This window comes from Pygocentrus nattereri, chromosome 5, assembly GCF_015220715.1.
Source record: "Pygocentrus nattereri isolate fPygNat1 chromosome 5, fPygNat1.pri, whole genome shotgun sequence".
Lineage (NCBI taxonomy): Eukaryota > Metazoa > Chordata > Actinopteri > Characiformes > Serrasalmidae > Pygocentrus > Pygocentrus nattereri.
Window position 1 is genome coordinate 23,086,837 of NC_051215.1, and position 17,338 is coordinate 23,104,174.

The following is a 17,338-nucleotide window of genomic DNA, read 5'->3' on the forward strand; positions in this document are numbered from 1 at the left end:
AAATCTGATAGCTCCCGGATTGCTGGCTGGCAGCATATGAGTTGGCAGTAATAATTACAACTTTATAGTTCATTGGTATAAAAAAAGTAGCTGTTGTTATTTACTCTTAACTAAAATTACTTTGTGTTTCATGACTAAACTACACCAGCATAGGAGATGTTCCTTATGAACATGGAAACACTTTATATCCCCATTTGCCTGTGTGTGAACTGAAGGGAAAGAGATTCATCTTTAGGATGTACAGAAAGGGGGAAATACTGGTCACATTTCTCTGTAAGAGGAGGGAACAGCTTAATTACACTGGCTGAACATACCGTGGGCTTTGTTGAGACAAGATAACGGGTGACACAATGAATTTGGCAAGCACTCGTGCGTACCAAAATCAGTGCAAAGTGATTCAGGTACGCAATACAACATGTAGGTAGGATGTGAGCAATGCTGAGGCATATTGTGCAAGAACCTCAATCCGATGCCATTTTCCAGGTTGGATTTGTACAGGATGTGAACGAATTGCATGCATGCACTTGTTTTACCTTGTCATCGGCCGCTCCCGCGCTGCGAGTGCCCTGGCAGAAGAAATTATATCCACCTTGCCACACAGCAGTCACAAGCTGCGGAGACACAGCAGGGATTTGAGAGCATTAAGAATCTTAAAGAGGCTCACGACTAACATGGGGTGGAATGTAGCACAAACTTTTTATGCAGTCAAACAGATTTAAGTAGAATATCATCTATCCATCCATCTATCTATCTATCTATCTACCTGTCTGTCTTTCTATCTATCTATCTGTCTGTCTGTATCTATTTATCTATCTGTCTGTCTGTATCTATTTATCTATCTGTCTGTCTGTGTCTATCTGTCTGTCTGTCTGTCTGTCTCTATCTATCTATCTATCTATCTATCTATCTATCTATCTATCTATCTATCTATCTATCTATCCATCCATCCATCCATCCATCCATCCATCCAGAGTGATATAATGAATTTTGCATGCACAAGTTCAAATCCATTACTGCAATAATTAGAACCACAACTCACAGACATCATCATTAAGACCCAAGTTTCTCAAACCAGCTCGCTCAGTGTCCACACACCAGTCCACTTTATTCATTCATAGAGGAACCGTCACTTAAGAGAAGAGCATCTAACTCTTTAAGATGACTGGCAACTAAACTTGCCACAGTGAACAGCCCTCTGTCTCTTTATCGACCCTGCTTGAACAGTTCACTGGTTTTCAGGGTTATTATAGTTAAATAAATCTTTTATTAAAACTAAAATTATTGCTAAACTAGCGGTGAAAAAAACATGCTAATTAATTGAAATAAAAATGAAAATGACTGTTCTAATAAGCTAAACCAAAGCTGTAAAGTCCACGGCAAGACGGACTGAAATGAAACAGAATTACAGAGAAAAAACGTTAACACTTTCTATGAATGTCACGTGTGTTAGCATCTATAAACACATTTATAACATGTTATAATGCATTCATATGGCATTATAAACATGATAAATATTATAAATCTTTATAAAATGAATTACACTGAATTACATTTTATAGCCATGTTTATGATACATTATGAATTGTTAGTATAATGCATTATACGTAGTGTTAATTACATGTTATACTGTCAGGGCCAAAGAAGTCAGTGCCAGCTTGGAGAGTGTAAAGTAAAAACAAATGCAAAGTTTATTTACATCCTGAGATTTTCAGTATTTTATTTCTCAGTGCTGGTGATGTTAGAGCTGCATCTTCAGGGCTTCAGTCCTGAATATTCAGATGCTCCAAACAGGTCGTCCAGCCAAGAATGCACTGTACTTTTCTTACTCAATGCTCTCACTTTAAATGTTATATTACATCACAGCAAATCAAGGACAAAAACAATGCTAATGTGAGCACTAGTTTAAACTCTGACATTTGAAGCCTGTAATGAGCTTTATTGTGTGTATTTTAGTGTTTCAGTAAATCATTCAGGAAACACTTAAACTTGAAGCCTCACTCTTAACACTGGAGGAGGCTTTAGTACAGTACGCATCACTTTACTTAGAGTGGACAAACACAGCTTATGAGCTCTTATAATTTATTATTAACAGTACTTATAATGCATTATGTTAACAATTCATAATGCATAATAAGCATGGCTATAATGTGTAATGCATTTTTTATAAATATTTATAGCCATGTTTATGATGTCTTATGAATGCATTATAACATGTTATGAATGTGTTTATAGATGCTTACAAAGGTGACAATCATAGTAAGTGTTACAAAAAAAAGCATTAGGTTGTTCTTTCAGTGCATTAATCAGAATCTATTGTTTTGCTAATTTTATTGTACCCTATCAGTGTTCAATAACAAAAAGTAAAACTGAAACTAAACAAAAACTAAATTAAAGCTTTTACTTTTCAGAAAATAAGAACAAAACTATTAAACTATCGAAAATATTACACTATCATTTAATGCAACTTATGAGTAACAGAATTTAAAAACCAAAAAGAAAAATGAAATAATAATTTAAAAAATTGTGAAAATTAAAAAACTTGAATGTTTTATGTGACATCACAAAATTCAAACCATGCTGTTTTTTTTTGCAACTTCCATGTACGGACAGTACGGACTAGGCAGGTTTTAAGCTTTAACAGTGTTTATGTTCTATATCAAACTTTCTTTTCTTTTCTTTCTTATCAGTGATCCAGGCTCTTCTCTGCCAAAGTCTCCTCGAAGCTTGTGACCTGCCATTGTTTACTGTCTCTCTGCTCTGCGCTTTTTTTTACCTTCTCAATAAAGTCTTTGTTTCACCATATTTTTCAAATTTAGGACGCAGGCTGCTGTGTCTAAATCTGTGGCGTAGGCAAAGGCAAATTCCTGGGTAAGGCAGTGAAAAACTTGTGTAGGCCAACTTGGTAGATACAATTTCCAAGCATGCATGGCATCAGGCATTATTACACAGGTTGATTCAAAAAGATTGATCTGATTTCAAAATGATTTATTTCCCTTGTAAATCGTTACAGAACAATGCAGTAAACTGTAAATGGTTTAAATGAGCATAAAGTTTATGATGTAATTGTACATCATAAACTTTATGATCAGTCTGAACCTCCTCCAGCTGTACGGACGACATAAACACCATAGTCAAATGAACCCCATACTCGATTGAGCGTTTCGGGTGTCGCTGCATTCACGGCTCTTTCAGTGCGATTTTGGAGATCGTCCAGTGCTGTGGAACCAACGCCGAGTCATCTTCTGGTGGCAGTCAGACACTCTATGACCTCCTCTTACAATCTGATTGTGATTGGTTCCTCTGCGCCTCACAGTCATAAAAACATAGCGCTTTGAAATCAGATGAATCTTTGTGAATCACCATTTCGTTTCATCCTGCATTTTTATTTGACACACAATACGGGAGAGCCAGTTTTAGCATTTACATATATCAGTCTGAAAGGCACAGCCTGTCTAATTCTAAGGGATAAACAGTGGATGGAAACTGATCATGTAAAAAAAAAGAATCATGCTTGTTTTTTGTACATAGAACCGCTCAAATCTGAATAATTGACCCCAGGGAGAAAAGTAAAATACAATAAAAATATATGATGTGGGTCCCTTTAATAGAGAGTTTGTCCCCCTTTGTTGTGGTTAACAGCCTCTACTCTTTTGGGAAGGCTTTACAGTAGAAGTTGGAACATTGCTGTAAGGGTTTGATTGAGTATTAGTGAGGTCAGGTTGGATGGTCAGCTCTGGATCACTCCAACTCACCCCAAAGGTACCGGATGGAGATGGAACTCAATCACTCCAGAGAACACAGTTCCACTGCTCCACAGCCCAATGCTGGGGGGGCTTTATACCCCTCCAGCCCACGCTTGGCACTGGGCATGATCACCTCAGGTTTCAGAGCATCCCATTATATTAGCACTGCTTTTCTATGGAGATTATATGGAGATTAACTGTGAGCTGATGTGTCAGCAATGGGTGCACTTTAAAGGACCCATATCCTATATTTTTTATGTATTTTATTTTTCTCCCTGGGGTCAGTTATTGACATTTGTGTGGTTTTATGTACCTAAAACATTTTTACACAACCATTTTCCAGTCTCTCGTCATCCTTTAGATGTAAACAGGTTGTTTTGTTACTGTGCCTTTATGACTGACATATATAAATGGTGTCTTTTCTGATTGGCTGTCTCATTTGAAAAGCAGTCTAGGCTTAAACAAGAGCAAAAAGACAAAGCATCTGCAAGCTGTGATATCTGACCAAGTCTGTGGGGTCGCCAAATAATGACTTAGTAGGCTGTCCAAACTTTATTATTTAATTACTATTTAATGTTGTAGCATATTTTATATTTGACTTTTTTCTAATATGTTGAATTCAGCAAATAAATAGAGACCGCTCATGAAAATTTGCTTTTAAATGATGTATTATAAAAAGAAAACAACATTTAACAAAAAAAAGGAAATTTATCGACATATGTTTCACACAGAATGGAGACAGACACACTAATCCACCAGCTACACAGCGAGAGGCAGCTGACGTGTATCTCAGCCCCTCTTCACAGGCTCATAACTTCGGATGTATGATCTTGTGATGAGATGGAATTGAAAGGGCCCCTCTACAGATTTAGGAAGGGTTTGAACTGGATTTCTGAGCAGGATCATCACAAAGGTACACAAACAGATATGGAATTAAAGATAAGAATTAAACCTTCCAAAAAAGTGCAAGAAGTGCCAGTTTCTTGCATCTGTCCATTTAGTGAGATGAAGTGTTGAACTTCCTGCCCACAAAACCGCCCATAAACATCCATGTATGACATGTATCTCATCCCATCTTCATAGGCTCATAACTCCGATGTGAGTCTCGTATGATCTCGTGATGAGACGGAATTGAAAGATCGATTATACAGATTGATGTGTGTGAACTTAACCTTTCTTACTTATTTCCTACACATCCTGCTGTATTCAGAAGACACTGTGGTTTAAACAGCCTCTTCAGAAGAGCATTCAGAGAACAATTAGAGCGTCCCCATAAAATCTGATTACTTCAGCTTGTGGACGGTCAGAAGGTTGGCCTGACATTAAGGTGAACTCTCGCCTAGCTGGAGATCTACCCATAAACTACTGGACACTAATACAGTGTCATCACACTCATACCTGCTTCTATCAAGTAAAGAGATCAGTCTGTGACCCACTTTTGGGGTTCACCCTTAAAAAAGATCCCTTCAAGGGAACTTTAGTAAAGACAGTGCTGGGGGTCTTTATACCCCGCTTGTCCAACTGCACATGGTGACATTAGGCTCATGTGTGGCTGCACCAATGCGCCCCATTATATCGGCACTGCTTTTCTATGGCGATTATACAACTGTGAGCGACTGTGTCAGCAATAGGTGCACATTAAAGGACCCATATTCCATATTTTTAATGTATAATAACAGTCATTATTCATTTTTACATGACCATTTTCCAGTCTCTCTTCATCCCTAAGATCTAAACATGTTGTTTTGCTACTGTGCCTTTAAGACTGATATATGTAAATGGAAGCTGTTCTGATTGGCTGTCTCAGCTTAAACGTTACACTTTTGGGTACACCACTAAAAAGATGGTTCTTCAAGGGTTCTTTCATAAAGACAATGATATTTATAGAACCATAAACTCTTAAAGAAACAATTTGCATACTGAAATGGTTCTCTGCGTACTGGTTCTCTGCATAAAAAAATCTCTATATAACACCAAAGTCAAGCTATTATACAATAGAAGGCCAAGGTTTTCACCTCCGTGCCCTTTTCCTGCTTTAGACCTTGCTCTGTCCATGCTGAGATTAAAAGATGACTTGCATATTCTGCATGTGTTCTTGAATCAAATGGTCACCAGCCAATAAGTGAGTTTTACAACACAGACAGATTAATGAGAATTAATCAAGCCAGAGAAGACTTTAATATCACAGGTATGACGGCTGAACTGATTAGCTAACTCAAAGAGAACTGCTATTGTCTCTCATTTTTATGAAGGTCGATCAAAAATCTGTAGGGATAAAACGGGAGCATCACATGTGCTGCAACACAAAACAGCTTTTTTGAAGAGATGCGACCAGTTGAAGTCATTCCAAAAACAACAAAGCAAACTTGTGCTAGTTGAGGAGAACTGCAGCAGATGCGCATGCAGAGACAAAGAGTCTGTGAAAGGCCAGCTGTGTTCTGGACTCGCCCTGCACCAACGGGCTTTTCAGCACTTCAGTGCACTTGGCTACGCTTATGAATATAATTATGAATCTATTACATACTTTTTTTAGCTGATCAGTTGCAAAGATGCTACAGCATAAACGTCTGAGATGTTTCATTTATTTAATTTCCATTCAAACCACCATGAAGTACAGGTCATTCATTTTCAGGAGATATTTGATATAAGATAATCAGCTGGATTTCAAAAACGGATTAAAAGCTACAGAGAAAATGGTGTGTCTGCAGATTCTTTGAGGAACTGAAAGTGAGTCTCCTGAAAATAATGGAAGTGGTTCTGAAAGTTACCCCATTTCTAAACCTGGCCTCTTCTACCCACTAAAGCTGCACTGAGCAAAGGATCCGCTTTATACTGACAGGGCAAAAAACTGAAAGCTCTCACTGTAACATTATTAATGAGAAAATTAACTAGAGAGATTTTTGTGTGTTTAACCATAATCAATACTGCTAAATGCTGAAGAGTGCTAGAGGAGCTGGACAGGCTGGCGCTATATTAACAGACTAACAGCTTAGTTTAACATGACCGAACACAGATTCAGTCTTTCTGATCAGTCTCCGCAACCTGATCATTGTTGCCAGATTGGACAGATTTCCCCAGAATAGCATTTTATGCTAGTAACTGTAACAATAATTATTAATTAGTGATTTTTTTCGATGACCTTAGTACTGTATTATCTCTGGATTTATATTTTCATTTAATAACCAAAGTGTGTGTACTCTGCAAAAAATAAGCATGAACTGCAAGTAGTCAGCCTGTGGCAACTTCTGCAAAGTAGAAAAAGAGCAGAGTGGATGTTTATGGGCGGTTTTGTGGGCAGGAAGTTCAACAGTTCATTGCACTAAATGGACAGACGCAAGAAACTGGCACTTATTGTGCTTTTATGGAAGAAGGTTTTAATTCTTACGAATCGGCCCATGTCAACGTTAATAATGTTAGCAGGTGCCTGGAACATGTCAAATTCAATCTTTCTGTATCTGTTTGTGTATCTTTGTGATGATCCAGCTCAGAAATCCAGTTCAACCCCTTCCTGAATCTGTAGAGCCGCCCTTTCCATTCCATCTCATCATGAGATCATAGGAGACTCACATCCGGAGTTATGAGCCTATGGAGAGGGGCTGAGATACACGTCAGCTGCCTCTCACCGTGTAGCTGGTGGATTAGTGTGTATGTCTACGTTTTGTGTGAAACTGACCAACGGACACTCAGGAAATCACTAAGGACTGACCGTCACACCGACAACCCTTCATTCTTCATTCAGTCTTGGAGACTCGTGTGAAACACTGTCAGAGAGTTTAAAGCTACTGAAGCTGCTGCAGCGGGTTTGGAAAATAGTGATGAAGATAACAGAGCATTTTGATATGAAACATATGAGGATCATGTTTTATGAAGAGCCTTTAAAGTAGAGTTTAAGAAGAGATGAACAAATCAAGAAAATGACCTCAGACTACAGGAGGTTAAAGTAAATTACTCTCTAAGCTGCAGTGCTAAACTGTTCTACTGTTCAGCCACGCATTGCTCTCCAGTTCATTCCTTATCCTCCCTTTTTTTGATTGGTTATCTTATGAAAAGTGACACATGAAGAGCAGAGCTTAAACTCAATCCAAGCTGTAAAACAGTGTGTTCCTCACACCAGAGCACGCAGCCTTATTCTTACAGAACATTCAACAGAATATTCTAAAATTAAATTTCAGTGGAGGGGGTCTTTAAAAACAGTGTCGCAAAGAAATTCCCGCTGTTAAAAAACAGTACAGTCGACTCACCTCATAAAACATGTAGAGGGACAGTAGAGTGAGAGCCAGGTTATACACCACTAAGATCCTCCTGCAGGAGTACGGCTGCCTGTCCTTCATGTACTTTGGCCCCAGCCATACAATCAGGAGGTATAGGATGGTGAAGACGAAAGTGGGGGGGTAGTCGTCCAGCAGAAACCATCCTCTCACACGAGGATCTGAAAAATAAGAGCAAAAACATCTACATCTTTATCTCCCCCTCAGCGGCGCCGCTTAAACTGATCACACTGCTCAGCCGTGTAAATCAGGTCAGTCAAATAATGCAATGAAAGAAGCTCAAAGCACTGAAATGAAGAAAGAGAGAGAAGAATGTCGGAAATGGGTGCCTTCAGGCAAAGAGCGGTATTAAATGGAACAGATAGGAAAGAAGACACATCACTGTGTGCAATACAGCCCTGAAATATAGCCTAATTTAGCGTGTTGTATTTCAGGGCAGTCAGTGCTCTCTCTCTGCCCTCCTCAGTATAAAAGCTGGTTAAAAACTAGGCAGGGATCAAATTGTTCATACTGAAATCAAATTAATCATCGGACATCGGAATCAATCGGACTCATTTGCAAGCCTGACTTTAACCCACTATAATCTAACAATGAAAAATAACATCTGAGAACATCCAGAATGGCAGAAAAAATTCAGTGTCAACGTAGGCCCAATCCCATTTCTTATTTTTACCCCTACCCCTTGTTTTCTAGTGTCTCCTTGGGGTAGTGGTTGAAATCTTCCCTATGAGATGGGACCCTCAAATGAAAAGACATTTACTTCATTAACAGCTACTAGCACTGCTCTGTAGGCGACCCTGCCCGTCAGCAGAGGAGTGTAAAGTTCAACTCCTCACTGCTGGGCTTCAGTTACATTTAGGGCATCATACGCCTTCAACGAGGGGGGCAATTATGTATTACCACCCACTTCACTGAGACAAAGCTGAAGTCAGATATTCACCAGTTTCTTGTTCGAATTTTCCCGTTCCACCTAAAATGGAGCAGCAGATCTGCCAGAATGTAAATGTAGCACCATTTAAGGTGGAACGAGAAACTTAGCTAGCTACCGAGACATACTGAGGCAATTTTTATGCTTGTTTTGAAGAAAAACATTAAACTAATATAATACAGTGGTTATTAAACATTTTTTACAAAGAAAATTCTCACATTTCTGGGTTTCTTTGGTCTCTTATTCAGCATCTTGTCTGTTTTTCTTTTGTTCTCTCAACTCTCTGTTTGGAGTCTCTGAAAAACCTCTTTTTGAAGGGTAATGTAGCACTAAGACTTCGTTCTACCCCTCTATCTCAAAAAGAATCAGGACACCCTACCTCTAGATGTGAACATAATGGAGGGTTAGGGCTAAGTAATAGGGCAGAGGAGTGAAATGGGTAACAAGGGTAACATGGGTAACAATATCACACAAAAAAAACATATTTTCCTCATTTTTGAAATATTTTGATGTAGTGTGTAAACACTGTTAAGGTTTCAAGACGTACAGTTCACCCCGCCGCCCATCAGGTCCCATAAACTAATATAAAAAGCAATTCTGAATTCAGTGATTTTGTGAGGTTGCCACAAACACATTTACATATACCCTCCTCTCCAGCCTAGATCAGTTTAGCTCCGCCCCTTACCCTGACATCATAAGGAGTGTTATAAGACAGTGTTTCACCCCACAACACAGGACAGCCTATCAGAACAGAGCTCATTTACATACATCAGTCTTAAAGGCACAGTAATACAAACAGCCTGTTTCTTTCTAAGGGGTAAAGAGAGGTTGGAAAATGGTCATGAATTAATTTATGAAACAAGAAAACAGAGGGACCACATCAGCCCTGTTATGAAAACCCTACACTGCCTCCTTGTTTATTGCAGGATCCAATTCAAAGTTATTTTACTTGTTTTCAAGTCACTAAATGGATCTGCACCAGGAGATCTGCTCTAATCCTTGAGGTCATCAGATCAGTGGTTACTAGCTGTGCCACGGTCTCAGCTGAAACTCAAAGGTGACCGGGCATGTGCTTGTTGCAGGGCCGAGACTGTAGAACGGTCTATGTCTGGACATCACACTGTAAAAAGTCAGATCTACTTCTTTGTGGTAATAAGCAGTTTCAGTCAACTCAAAAAATTTCTTTGACGGAAGGAATTGTTCATTCAAAGCATTTATTTAGGTTAAATGAAACTAGTTCATTTAGTTGTTACCACATGAAGTGATTTTTTGAAGTAGATCTGATGAGACACTTTTTACAGTGTAGGTCTGCATCCCCTACTGATGCCTTTAAGTTGTTTTGTCTTGTCTTGTTTTGTTACATACCTTATGTTGTCTTTTACATGGGATTTTAAAATGTCCATTTTGCACTGCACTTTTGGATAAAATGTGCTTAATAAATAAAGACTTAGTCACTATATAAACGTCACAAGTGAGGAAAAATATAGGATATGGACCATTTAAAATGAATCAGATCTCAGAAATCAGTTATCATTACTATTACATTCTACTGTTCTTAACTAGTTATTTTTGCACTGCTGTGTCTGATCCACTCAGGCCAGCGCAACACCCACTAACACACCACCACCACGTCAGTGCCACTGCAGTGCTGAGAATGATCTACCACCCAAATAGTACCTGCTCTGTGAGGGTCCATGGGGGTCCTGACCACTGAAGAACGCGGTAAAAGGGGGTAACAAAGTATCAGAGAAACAGATGGACTATAGTCTGTAACTGTAGAACTACAAAGTGCAGCTATAGAGTAAGTGGAACTGATATAATGGTCAATGAGCTCAGAAACAAGGAGGTGGTCAGAATGTTATGAGTTAAGTTTGACCATATCAGCCCAGTTTTATCAACCCTACACTGGTTACCAGTTAAATTTCACATTGATTATAAAATTCTATTACTGACCTATAAAGCTCTAAATGGACTCGCCCCTCAGTACCTGAGTGACCTTCTCTCCTACTATGAACCATCACACCTACTTAGATCACAAGGTGCTGCTCAATAGAACTAATAAAGCTACAACACGAGGAAGAGCCTTCTCATACAACCCCAGCCCCCCAGCTTTGGAATAATCTTCCTGTTAATGTTTGGGACTAAAAACGTACTTGTATAGTCAAGCCTTTGCTGATTAGTCTTCCCTGTCAGATCTAGACCTGCTGGAGTCTGTGCTGCTCTGTTAACACTGTAATCTGTGATCAGTCACTCTTTACAGAACTGTGTCTTTACTTTCTTTGCCGAGTTGAATAGCTGCCCATCCTGACTGTCTGATGCTGCTGCCTCTTCTACCTTGATCAGGTGCAACTGCACGCCAGCCTTCTGGACCAACTTGACCACCATTGAGCTTCTTGGCTTCTTGCTGTACAACACTGTGTAATCCTCACCCTCAGATGCTGCTGCTGCCACTGCTAATCATAATTAACCACTAATCAACTATTAACCACTGCCCACCTGTTTCTCCCGCTTTGTACTATAATACTTTATACTAACATAGCTTGCTTATGCCTGATTCGTGTATATGCTTAGAAAAAAAATCTCTGTAAATATTATTTGATGATTTACACACAAAGACAGACTTAATATGATATTATAGTTAATTTCCCACTAAATCCTATTTGGCCAGCCATTATATGACAAGGATTAACAATGAGTAACATGGATTTGCTTCTTAATAGACAATTAAAGGTGCTTTTACTAGTGCATATCATAAGCCTCAATAAGCCTCAATGAGCCACAGTCAGAATTAGCATCTGACACTTATTAGTACACTTAAATTTGAATGTATTTATTTACAGGTTTTAAATAACTCCTGCAAGACCTGCAACGTGAAGGCCTGGTAGGACTGTAACTAAAGCATAAAGCAATATTTCAGTAAAAGCATTAGCAGCATCTTCCGTGTCAACATGTGACTGTCAGCGTTCAAAATACAGGTCAATATAATGGGGTTTGAAGTGCAACAGAAAGTTTAGAGGCCTTCTTCGTCCTCAGTGAAGGCACTGTGCATAAATTAAAGGAGACAGGCTGAACTCACCTCTGGGACCCATCCATGAGTCAATATATGTGTTCAGTCTGTGATTAAAGGCCTCCATCTTCAGCCTGTAGAAAAGGATAGTGAGATTAGCTCACCTCCTCACTCTCCCCCACTGAAGTGAGGGCTTAAACAGCTCGAACAGACAAGGACAAAACACAGAATTGCTTACGGAGGCAGCGGATGCCACCTGAATCATTTTAAGTGATAAAATAGAGGAGGTTGGTTGGTGTAGTGGGTAACACCTCTGCCTTCTACGCTGTACACTGGGGTTCGGTCCCTGCCTGGGTAAGCACCCTACGCTATATCAATAAGAGTCCTTGGGCAAGACTCCTAACACTACCTTCACCTACCTGTGTAAAATGATCAAATTGTAAGTTGCTCTGGATAAGAGCGTCTACCAAATGCCATAAATGCAGAGCTGAATTAGTAGCACGTACCATTGTAGCTTCCCTCAAGGTGAATCCCAGCTGAATTTCTCAGCTGAAGCTCCATGCAGTTCCAGTTTAGACTGTGTTGGGAAGACAAACTATGGGTCTTTGCAGCAGCAGACACATCCATTTAGTTCTAAACAGCTGCTGAAAGCTGTTAACTTCATAAGAAGCTGTTTCGCTTCATGTTATCACCGGACCTAAACTGTGAAATGTGACTTGCCAGCTTCTCAGTGCTGTATGTTATTAGAGCACAGCACTGAATCAGTTCACTCACAACAACAGCCCATACAGAGCTGAGTGGGAGTCAGAGACCACCCTGTACTGATTTAATTACCATTCAAACCATTAAGTACCATTAAGTACTCTCTTAAAAAGATGGTTCTCTAAGGGTTCTTTAGTAAAAAAAATGGTTCTGTAAAGAACCACGAGCACTCAAAGAACCCTTTGCATGATTAAAGCGCTCTTTGCATCATGAAAGTGTTCGTCAGAATGTGCTGTAGATGGTTCTATATAGAACATTTTTGAAAATGGGTTCTATATAGCACTCAAAACGGTTCTTCTATGATGTTAAGCTTGTAACAACAGAAAAACCCTTTTGGGTGCTTTACGGAACCCTTTTCAAAAAGGTTCTATGTAGAGCCATCTTTAGAATGTGCTGTAGATGGTTCTATATAGAACCTGTTTGAAATGGTTCTATATAGCACTCAAAAGGGTTCTTCTATCATTACAATGTTAATGCTTATAAACATAGAAGAACCCTTTTGGGTGCTATATAGGACTTGTTTCAAAAAGGTTCTATATAGAACCATCTACAGCACATTCTGAAGAACGCTTTCATGATGCAATGTACATTTTAATCATACAAAAGGTTCTAAGAACGTTTTTTATCAGTTTCTTCAACCATTTTCTTGGCTAAAGAACCCTTAAAGAACCATCTTTTTAAGAGTGTACACATTATTTATTTTTCAGGAGATATTTTCTGAGGCGATCAGATATGATAATGCAAAATAAAGCAGGACTCCTGACCACCCCAGAGTCCAGACCTCAACACCACTGAATGGGTTTGATCAATTCAGAAAATCATCAACCAGCTTCTAAGACTGAGCTTTGGAGGCGTGTCTGCAGATTCTTTGAGGAGCTGAAAGTGAGTCTGCAGAAAAGGATGGAAGCTGGAATAAAGGAAAAGAGCGACTCACTGACACTCAGATGTCTGACAGTAGATTTAGTTATTGAGGATTTCATGTAATTTTCTGCGTTTTTCAGCTGGAAAATGAATATTTTGAACTTACTGGCCATTTTGGGGAATGGAATTAAGGGCAGGTGGTCTCTGACTTACCCAGCACTGTATTTAAGGTACAGATGCCATATAGGTATTGTGTGGATGGCAGGTGAAAATGCTGGATGGGATTTCGGAGGAGACAGCAGAATAAATCTGATCCAATCCTGTAACAAATCTGTCCTGAAACAGCTCTCAATCCCACTGTGTGATGTGGTGTGATGATGTTGACCACTGGGCCATGGACCACCCTCTGGTGGTCCTCTGGTCAATACTGAGGAGGAGCCAGTGGTCCATAGTAGGCTAGTGATGGTAATAAAAATTTATATTTATTTATATTTATACAAGACACCAAAAATGGTGCACAAAGCAGCTTCATCTATTTTTGCCACTCGTCTCTAGAAACAAAACACACTGTCCCAAAAGTTTCAATTGTTCACTTCCAAGTGGAAAATCTAGCTTCAATTCTCACCAATCGGCTTGATTTGAGGTATAAAACAGGCTTAAATTCACCTAATCTGTTGATATTCATTGTTCAGTGATGCATATTGCATGATGTGTCACCCAAAAATTTGCTGTGCTGAATTTTTCAAAAATGTATTGTAGATTTATTTTTTAGCAAAAACATTTTTGTTGTTTTTCTGTTTTCCTTCATACTTTCTAGCGGTTAACAGGTGAAGGTGGAGGTGAAAAGGGTTTCATTGCATGACTCTACACATCAGTTTGTCATAGAATTTCACAGAATTTCTTGTCTCTTTGTCATGAGGTTGCTCAGACTAGCCGACAAGGCAAAGAGAAAGTACAACACAAGAGAAAGTACAGCAGTTGTGGGCTGGAGATTAGAGAACTGGCCCCGTGACCGGAAGGTGGCTGGTTCAATCCAGCACAGACAGTCCATGACTGAGGAAGACACCTAACACCCGAATGCTCCCCAGGCATTGTGGATAGTGCTGTGTATATGTGGTGTTTCTCTTCACAGATGGGTTAAATGCAGAGATGAAATTTCCCCGTTTGTGGGATTAAAAAGTGTCACTTAATAGAACAAGCCTGGGCAACGAATAAGAACTCAAACTCCCAGAATTCCTCAGATCACATAGCACATGTAAAGCTAAACTTACTGGACTTTTATGGGCAACGAAAGCTCAAAGTGGGGGTTGATATTTGGTGATAAGCACTGATATTACAGTGAGAGCTGGAGAAATATTTTACTACAAACTGGCAGCTGAGCTGAAACTGTAGAGAGTGACCTGATCTGGACCAACATTATAATCATGATATCGGCTCTTATCTGCCTGTGTTTTACACACCGCTCTGCTCTGCTGTTCAGGTGGTGTTCATGTGCATCTCTTCAACTTTTCCTCCACTCTCCTTCTTCCAGCTCTCTGATTGGCTGTTGTTTGAATCAGTTTTTCATAATCTCTGCATAATTCAGTGTGTGAGATGTAAACAGAGAGATTCAAAGGGGTTTGGTGTCAAATGATTCAGATGTCTTTACAGTTGTGGTGATAGGAACCAGGTGTCGCCATGACTACAACACAGATATAGACGTTTTATTTCCCATCCAAACCCAGCAGTGAGCCTACACGAGTCTCCTGAGTTTATAGGGAATGTCGATGACGGTACAATAGTAGACAATCAGAAATAATGTGTTTTCTTTGGGGACTATTTTGCCTCACAACACCCTGCATGTATCCCTCCACCACGAACATTTTTAAATGGCAAAATCTTCTCAAAACTATCCTAAAACAGTGTCTCAGTCATCAGGCGGTGAATTTACAACCATCTCATGTAATAACTTTCTGTGAGGGAGCTTTTAGAGGTGGACGTCTGGTTCCCATCACCACCACTGTGAACAGTTGTGACTCTGTAAGCTTCTCTAGAACGGAGCGTTTCACACCAAGCCCCTCTGAAAGAATTTGTTGTCATGGTAACCATTTAGCTATGCAGAAATTTTGAAAAATCAGTGGAGTTCCCCTTTAAGACACTGCCAGCTTAGTTCCTGAGAAGGGTTAGCATGAATGGTTAAACGTTTCAAAGTTGGAAAATGATTAACAAAATGTGTTAGTTCACAAAAGGTTTGTCATCTCATGTCATATGATCCCCTATTATAGCATTTTCACACACTTTCCTATTGTCTGTAATAGCAAACCATATAACCATATAACCATAACTAACTGTAATTCTGTAACTGACATTTCTAGTTTCACTCTGGAAAAGAGTTAATCAGTTCTTACAGTGGAACTCTTTGTTTGGTGTTTGGTGGTTTGGTGTGAAACGCTCTGTTCTAGAGAAACTTGCCGAGTCAGAACTGCTCACAGTGGCGGTGATAGGAACCAGACGTCCACCTCTAAAAGCTCCCTCACAGCAGTATATTACCTTGAGCAGTTATGAATACACTGCCTGATACCTGAGACACCATTTAATCCATTTCATTTATTTCAATCCATTCATGGTGGAGGGATACATGAAGAGCATTTTATGACAAAATAGTCCCCCAAGGAACTGATTATTTCAGATTTATACGTATTTTACTATCACCAAATTTAAAAAAAAATGCTCAGAGGACTCGTGTAGGTTCACTTCTGGTTAAATGAAACGTCTGTATCTGTGTTGTAGTCATGACGAGCCCTGGTTCCTATCACCACCACTGTAAACAAATCTAGGTCTCTGATTACAACGAACCATCACACCAAACCACTCTGACTGACCTTGCTCACGTTTCAACCACTGAATTGTGAAAAGGCGGTGAAGTTGCCCTTCAGAGCTGACCGTTGGGCGTGCAGCAGCAGGACAGCAGGATCTACTTTTACAGCCACAACTCATGACTTTCTGAAGAGAGCATTTCTTGGCCAGAGTGACCCTGTGGACGCCTCAAATGGGGGCTATGCTAAAGAAAAGAGCCTCTTTTGGCTCCTACGGGGCTGAAAAGGGCGCAGCTTCATGCTAAAAGTGCGTAATATGCCTTCGCAGGAACTCCATCCCCTGCAATACAGGTCACAGAAACGGGCAGCATCCAGGCTGCCTCATGAGGCAGCTGCTGTTTTCGAGACTCAAACGTAGCCAGAATGGAGGCTATTTCAACAGATTGAACTGTGAGAGCTCCAGATAGAGCCTTTCCCCCCGAAACCCCCCCAAACATACCTCTGTTTCCCCTCGTCTGCTGTCCTTGTGGAGACGGCGCTGCCTGCGTCTCTCTGTCTGCTCAACTCTGGCGAATGAGTGGAAAAAGCTGGTGAAGTGAGAGCGCGTCATGAGGGACGGAGCTAAAGCAGCATCTAGCGGGATGGGTGAAATGTCTCACAGTGGCCTGATAGGACAAAGTCTACTGCCTGCCCTTCTCAGCCTCGAGTTACAGTGAGCCGAGAAAGTTTTTTCCCCTTTCTTGCTGGAATATGACTATTAGAAACCCCAAGAACGAGAGTCTATCTGTTGTGCATTAGTATATTTCCCAAAAGACATCACTAGTTTCCCAGTAGGAAATGCATTTGGAATCAGCCACTGGTCATTTAGTACATTATTAGGATCCCTAACACGGTGATTTTACATCATCTGGCAAATCATAGTTTTACCTGGTGGTTCTGGATGGGAAATAAAACGTCTATATCTGTGTTGTAGC

At 39.9% G+C, this 17,338-nt stretch overlaps 1 protein-coding gene across 2 annotated transcripts in view; it reads right to left on the bottom strand.

Annotated features, from left to right (window-relative positions):
- Positions 1 to 17,016, bottom strand: part of elovl5 (ELOVL fatty acid elongase 5) — a 35,443-nt gene extending 18,427 nt beyond the window's left edge. The window contains exons 1-4 of one of the 2 annotated variants that reach the window (XM_017694149.2): positions 16,864 to 17,016; positions 12,016 to 12,080; positions 7,985 to 8,172; positions 534 to 611 (exon numbers count right to left, since the gene is read on the bottom strand). In XM_017694149.2, coding sequence (XP_017549638.1) covers positions 534 to 611; positions 7,985 to 8,172; positions 12,016 to 12,073 — 324 coding nt within the window. In that variant the 5' untranslated portion in view covers positions 12,074 to 12,080; positions 16,864 to 17,016. The remainder of the gene's footprint in view (positions 1 to 533; positions 612 to 7,984; positions 8,173 to 12,015; positions 12,081 to 16,863) is intronic. The other variant, XM_017694150.2, reaches the window with a different exon arrangement.
- Between the last annotated feature and the right edge of the window lie 322 nt (positions 17,017 to 17,338).